The 6,282-nt window shown below is 56.5% G+C and overlaps 5 protein-coding genes across 5 annotated transcripts in view; 4 read left to right on the forward strand and 1 right to left on the reverse strand.

The window, feature by feature from the left end:
* SPRG_21768 (hypothetical protein) overlaps positions 1 to 705 on the reverse strand; it is a gene marked incomplete at both ends in the record, with an annotated part of 2,114 nt that extends 1,409 nt beyond the window's left edge. The window contains one exon of the mRNA XM_012355864.1: positions 71 to 705. Within this exon, the coding sequence (XP_012211254.1) occupies positions 71 to 705 (635 nt within the window). The remainder of the gene's footprint in view (positions 1 to 70) is intronic.
* Positions 706 to 1,066: 361 nt separating this feature from the next.
* SPRG_16550 (hypothetical protein) lies at positions 1,067 to 1,810 on the forward strand (the record flags this gene model as incomplete). Its single annotated transcript, XM_012355865.1, has 1 exon — positions 1,067 to 1,810. One exon carries the CDS (start codon positions 1,067 to 1,069, stop codon positions 1,808 to 1,810), a length of 744 nt encoding a protein of 247 aa, XP_012211255.1.
* A 260-nt stretch (positions 1,811 to 2,070) lies between these two features.
* Positions 2,071 to 4,431, forward strand: SPRG_16551 (hypothetical protein; the record flags this gene model as incomplete). The annotated part of the gene is made up of 13 exons (XM_012355866.1): positions 2,071 to 2,335; positions 2,388 to 2,522; positions 2,560 to 2,652; positions 2,712 to 2,784; positions 2,981 to 3,132; positions 3,178 to 3,231; positions 3,279 to 3,437; positions 3,485 to 3,664; positions 3,709 to 3,867; positions 3,912 to 4,004; positions 4,059 to 4,179; positions 4,228 to 4,316; positions 4,369 to 4,431. The coding sequence occupies exons 1-13, from the start codon at positions 2,093 to 2,095 to the stop codon at positions 4,429 to 4,431; spliced, it is 1,614 nt and encodes a 537-aa protein (XP_012211256.1). The 5' UTR covers positions 2,071 to 2,092.
* A 562-nt stretch (positions 4,432 to 4,993) lies between these two features.
* SPRG_16552 (hypothetical protein) lies at positions 4,994 to 5,233 on the forward strand (the record flags this gene model as incomplete). Its single annotated transcript, XM_012355867.1, has 1 exon — positions 4,994 to 5,233. A coding segment is annotated over one exon (240 nt), but the record flags the coding sequence as incomplete, so codon positions are not given.
* A 263-nt stretch (positions 5,234 to 5,496) lies between these two features.
* On the forward strand, positions 5,497 to 6,266 carry SPRG_16553 (hypothetical protein; the record flags this gene model as incomplete). Its single annotated transcript, XM_012355868.1, has 5 exons — positions 5,497 to 5,584; positions 5,628 to 5,718; positions 5,766 to 5,811; positions 5,855 to 5,931; positions 5,984 to 6,266. Coding segments are annotated over 5 exons (585 nt in total), but the record flags the coding sequence as incomplete, so codon positions are not given.
* Between the last annotated feature and the right edge of the window lie 16 nt (positions 6,267 to 6,282).

Below are 6,282 nucleotides of genomic sequence, written 5' to 3' on the forward strand. Positions count from 1 at the left end.
TCGGATCGGGTTGACGCGGGCTGGGGCCTCGCCTTCAAGCTCGTTGTTGGTGATCGAGAAAAGCTTGTACTCGTGGACGCTCATGTCGGGCGAGACAAAGACGCAGAGCACGTAGCGCAGACCAGGAAAGACGCAGTATTGCAGCACCTTGGTGTCCATGCTTCGCCAGCCTTGGGAGACTCCGACCTCAACCTTGAACGTATGGAATTCGTTCCAGTGGACGCGGGGAGGTTTGATGGCGCCAATGTCGCGAGCTGGACCGTAGCAGCAGTCCGGCGAGAGCTTGGGCAGCTTGCTTGCCGCTGATTCAAGGGTCGTGTCGACGTACGCGTCGCGGAAAGCCCGAAAGACGCGATGGTCCGTTCCCGTGGCCTCCGGCCCCGTGGCGTCAAGCATCGCGTCGTCGATACCCATAGCAATGGTGGCGTGAAGACCACCGCTCATCTCGATGAGGTAAATCGAGTCGTCTCTAAACTCAAAGGCGCGCGACTTCATCGCTTGGTCCTCGGACTCGACGTAGCTGTCCCAGTCGGCCTCGGTCGCAGAGCACACCCGGAAGCCGTCGTTATCGATCACGTTGAAGGCGGCCTCCACGGCATCCCAGTTCAGAGCCTCGATCGCTTGGTTGATGCGCTTCACTGGGTCGGCGCGGGGGGCTGGCTCGGCGCTCGTCGTCGTCTTCGTCGAGCACGCTCCAGCGACCATGTTGGCAACTGACCAACCTCGGTCTTCAAATCCGGATAACAAACGATCTTTCTGTCACTTGCAGCCATCTTATTGGCTGTTGTCATTTGACATCCGGATTCTAGCTGGGAGTGCAGGATCTTTACGTGCGTGGAAGGCATTCGATTGGTTAAGATTGAGTCAAATGACACGGGGTTTGGATTGGCGGCAATACATTTGGGTGCATCAAGGCAAAAGCTACTTCGGGAGATTGCTCGTTGGGATAATCACCCAAATGAGACGGCTTTTTTCCACTCATCGCAAGCGTCGCCCGATCCGGGCGGAATACCGGTTTGAAGATGCCCTCGGCGTCTACACACTCGCCAAGCGACCGGAAAATGGCATGGCGCTCCTCGACGAGCTCATTGCGTCGGTTGTCGCCGAGACGCGCTTCAAGGACGCATCTTACTACCCCTGGCGCATCCGCGACGGGATGCTTGGCTCGATCAAAGCGTCCTCGCCTGAGAATGTGACAACCGACGACCAAAAGACTCTTGCGTCGGCCATGTCACACGAAGTCGATGGCAAAATCTATTATGCGTACAGCCTCATCTTTGCCTACACGGACGAGCCGTTCACGACGCTGCAGCCCGAGACCCTCTTCCACGCGTCGCGCTCTCTCCTCAACGTCTTGGGGAAGGAGAAGCCGCCGCCGGGCATCTCCATCGCACGCATTGCGTTCACTTTGGCGCAGCACGCGCAACAACTCGAAGCGTTCAAACTGGCGCACATGATGTACGAGCGGCTCCAGACGATGCGCGTCCGGCCCGAGTGGCAGCGAATGATCAACCTCACGAACATGGTCATTCAAGCCAAGCCGTATTCGGACTGGGACGACTTACTACCGATTGAGTATCGGTCGTCGACGACCAACCCACTGCTGCACCCGACGAGCGTCGGCGACGTCTGCGTCAACTCGGCCCACCCGTTCGTGCGGTCGTTTCTGTCGTTTGACAACGTGCCGCTGGTTGAGTTTGCGCCGACGCCCGACTTGAGCGACGACGAGGCGATGGCACTGATCGAAACGTTGCCGTCGATGCAGCATGGTAAGCATGGCAACAACAACGACAAGTGGAAGACCTCCTAACGGCGGCGCCCAGAGCTTGCAGCTACGAGTATTTGACAAGAGTCTTTTCGGTTTGGAATTTGAGACTTGTACTGATGCGCGCGGTTGAAGTGCGGGCCGCAGCCTCGTTGTAGCTTGCTGGTCATGTTTTGGAGCAGGCCGAATGCTCTCGATTTCCATCCCGGTGGGCTACCCGCGGTGTATTGAATGAGGACGATACGATTGGCCAATCCAATGTAGAGTTGCCTGTATTTTCATCCAATGAAATGGCCGAGAAAGCGAGCCAATCCGCGAGTGCGGATCATGGCCGACGAAGCGCCGCTGGAGCAGCGGTTCGCGGCCGCGAGCACCGAGTTCGCGCGGACGACCATACGAACGAAGGAGGACGCGCAGAAGTTGCATGGACGCGTCAATGACTGGCGAGAGGACGTCAACACGCTTGCAGGCCAGATTGCCGCCCAGCTCAATGTGTGCAAGTCGCTGCGGACGAGCAAGGCCATGCACTCAATCGCGGCAACGCCGACGCCGCTCGACGTAGTTCGCTTCGTACTCGCCTTGATGCAGCTGCGCTAGTGTTCACATGCAGATGCTGGCGTAGGGCGACGTCGACCCGTTCCACTTGATGCGGTCCGACATCCGCAGCCTGTATGATTTTCGGCTCTCGACCTTGCGCTCGCAGATTGTCGACGCCAGCAACACCACGAGCATCGACTTGGAGCTCGACAAGGACGCGGTACGGCGTAGCTTCAGGGATCCATTGGTCACACAAGTCCGTCCAGGCGCAGCTCAAGCTCATCTTGGACGAGCCATCAACGGTCGAGAAGGCCGGAGATGCAGACACGGCGTTTCAGTCGATGCTCAAGGTGATTGATCGCTTGACAGATCCGCAGATGAACGATCGTCTGTCTCTAGTTTACGCTAGCGAAAAGCGACTTGTGTTGCAAAATTGCCGACGATTTACTCCGGACGAAGCGCGCGACGGACCTCGAACGCGGGTGCGCCTACCTCGTTCGTTAAATATATGCAGGAGTACCACGCAGCTCGCCTAGTATCGAGGACGAAGGGCTCACGATTGATGCACGCGCGTCCGTACTTCTCTCGCGCGAGACCAAGTTATTCATATCCTTTTTATGCTGCGGATTTGCACATATGAGAGAAGATCCCGTGCGCGGTGGCCTTCACAAGTGCTAGCGTACATGAAGGTCGTCGAGCTCTGCAGTAGCCTCTTGCGCAGTCGCCCGAAACATGGCTCGCGGAAGACCGAGGCTCCGCGGTCGCCGACAGCCCCTAGTGCCGTGCACCAGCTCTTTGCTGCGACATCGGCCTCACCGCCCGACAATGAGGTACGACCTTAGCTTGGTTCGTAGCCCTTCCATGGTTTGGTGTAGGCGAGCAAAGTCACAAGCACCCGTCTCGACGAAGCCAACTTTACAATCCAAAAGGTTTCAACCGATCCGGTTGCCGGACGATGGAACTAATGGAGCGGTAGCTGCATCGGGAGATCAGTGAGCTCAAGATAGCCAACGCCAAGCTCGCGGCGGCCAACTCGCAGCTCGACGACAGCTACGCGCACGTTTTGAGTCGATTTGAGGCCGAGAAGGATGCACACCAAGCCAGCATCGGCTTGCACGAGCCGCGCATCCGCAAGGTCCGTCAGCTCTTTGATGTCGATTCCATGTCTATCGACATCCATAGCTCGAAGAGGAGATCCAGGCGTCGGCCAAAGCACTCTCCGAGCTCCGGCTCAACGTCGACCTCATCACAAGCATGTACAAGGTACACATTTCGAAAAAGCAGACCAACCCTCAGCGAATTGCACAGAAAACGTGTGACGAAGTCGTCGAGTTTGACCGGAATCGCATCCTCATCCAGGCGGTAGACGACGCAAAAGGAAAGCCCGCATCTCAGATTTGCTATAGGAGCGCGACGCGATGGCCAAGAAGCTCCACGACGAAATTAAGAAGCTGGCCGTCGTCAACCTCGAGATCGTGCGCAAGGACAAGCTAACCATGTATGCCATGGGTGCGCGGCACGAAGCCCTCCAAGCCCTGAAAGAAACCCAGCGCCAGCTCCACGAGGTTCCGGGCGTCTCGCTACACAAGCATGATTTGGTGCGACGTAGATGACCATGGTTCGCGACGGCTGCAACCAAACAATCGCGCACCTCGGCGAGACCGTAGACAAGCTCAACGCCTCGCTCCGCGAGACCACCTCGGTACGCCAACACTCTTTTCTTGTGTACTTGAACGCTCTGGTGAAGGTGGCGAAGGGACAGACCGACGCCCTGGCCGCGCAAGAGCAGATGCTGCTCGAGCTGCGTGCCACAATCGACGAGCAGGCGACCGCACATGCGGCAACTCTGCAACAAGCCGCTGCACGCCACGACGAAGGTAATGGGTTTGGTAGAATTGTTGTCAGATAGCAACTGCTCTGGCTAGAGTACACCAAGCTGCAAGCCAAGTTGGACAAGACCAACAAAGAGCTCGTCGAGTCCGTCCAAGACAACATCATATCCTTTTCCCGCAACGTTCTTTCATGGTTTAATCAAAACGTCGTAGTTCTTTAACCGAAAGGCATAGCACGCGCTCGATGGCAAACTGCGCCAAGCTCAAGAGCGCATCAGCCGCTTCCTCTCTGCGTAGGTGTCCTATCGCAGTGGTTTAACGTATCAACTGTACAAAAACGTATTCAAAGCAACATGTGGAAGCAGCATAGAGGTTCATGTTTTGAGAGCACTAGTAGGCTCTGCGACCTATTAAAGGCTTGGGGTACCGGCCACTTCCAAACGAGAACATATATCTCGGCTTGTTGGCCGAGATTTTGCGAGCGCCTTGTCGCCACCGTCTACGTTTCGGACGCCAGTGAGACAATACGACATACCAGGAAGATCGTCAAGAGATCAATGGCAATGCATTCTGCCGGCATTACCCAACCAAATCGTAGATTGACTCCGTGCAGTCCCATGGAACGATTTCGCGTTGCCACGCAATAAGCTTGATTAATGTATAGGTAGCGTTTGCCATGTTCAAACCCCGTTGCAGTCAACGGTGTAAACTGACTTGAAATATACGCGATCAGGTGACGACCCAACCGCGACCTAATGCAGCACCAATGACCTTTCCGGTCTCGACAACACCAGCAGCAAAGCAGCAAAAGCCCCGGAGATATCTTACACAGCGCCTCGTGCGTCTTGGTGGACATGGTATGCCCATCCCCAACGTCATCATCCAGATTGCGTACAAGAACAAAAACCTCTACGGTCGGCGCGAGAAGCTCGACCTGTGGATGCACCCTGACACGTCTGTGCAAGTCGCCATTGGCGTCATGATCTTCCACCGAGGGAAGCACCGCGTGGCCATTTTGCATCAGCGCGGTCACGGGACGACCGAGCTCGAGTTTGGTCAACGCCGCGCCGAGACCCACGGTCTTGTGACCGAGAAGGAGGTTAGGAGTCTCTGCATTCAGAGCTTCCTTTGTATATGCTTGACACGGGCGTACCACTTCCTCCTGCATTGACTGACCAAAGTCACGCGATGATCCAGAAGAGCTGTGGACCACGGCCATCGCATGTGGGCGGATACAAAGACTCAGATCCGCCTTCAGTATCCATTCCAGATCGACTCATCGCCAGCCCACAAAATGTATATTTTTGCTTGATACGTTGATAAGATTGCGCTCGGTCTGCGTGAAACGACGTTGCTGGAGTAATGGCCGACGACAAGGACGACGAACTCCATCGACGCGTGGCGCAGCGCGTCGACCGCATCAAGGTCGCGGTCGACGAGCTCACAAACGGTACGCATTCGAGAGGAGACGAGCGCCGCCACGTATGCTGTAGCGGTGCGGGTACTTTCAAGCGCCGACCACCCGCAGCGCCCTCCACGCTCGATTGTGCCCGACCCCATCGATGAGCGCGGAGGCGCGTACAGGTAGCAGCATCTGTGCACCAATAAGATCGCGTGGATTTTGCGCATAGTCGCATCCTTGCCAACAACGACCGAGGCGTCATCAAAGAGATCGAGGTGCGTCATGCTGCAACTCGAAGCATGCTCCTTCGCGGTGTAGAGCCTTAGCTCGATGGCGATCCTCATCGTGGGACTCAACGGCATGGGGTGTGCGATCGCCGAGACCTTTTGTCGCAGGTGCGTCCACATCCGAGGCATCGATATCTTGTCGGATATTTCCGCTTCCTAGCGGCATTGGCAAAATCTACTTGGTTGATGACGACCCGCGCCACGTGCAGCAGGACGATTTGAGCCAGCTCTTTTATCTGCCGCAGAACGTGGGCTACGAGCGCATTGCTGAAGTCGAGACCAATTTACGCTTGATTAACGAGAACGTCGACATTGAGGGTCTCCGCCTCGATGCCAAGGACGCGGGCGAGTGGCACGTCTGGGGCAGTACCCAATTGCGCCCGTCCACCCTCGCACTGCGTATGGTCTTTCTGACCGTGACCGATACAGCTATCACGCGCAACGTGAACGAGATCTGCC

The sequence above is a fragment of the Saprolegnia parasitica genome, assembly GCF_000151545.1.
Source record: "Saprolegnia parasitica CBS 223.65 unplaced genomic scaffold supercont2.321, whole genome shotgun sequence".
Lineage (NCBI taxonomy): Eukaryota > Oomycota > Saprolegniomycetes > Saprolegniales > Saprolegniaceae > Saprolegnia > Saprolegnia parasitica.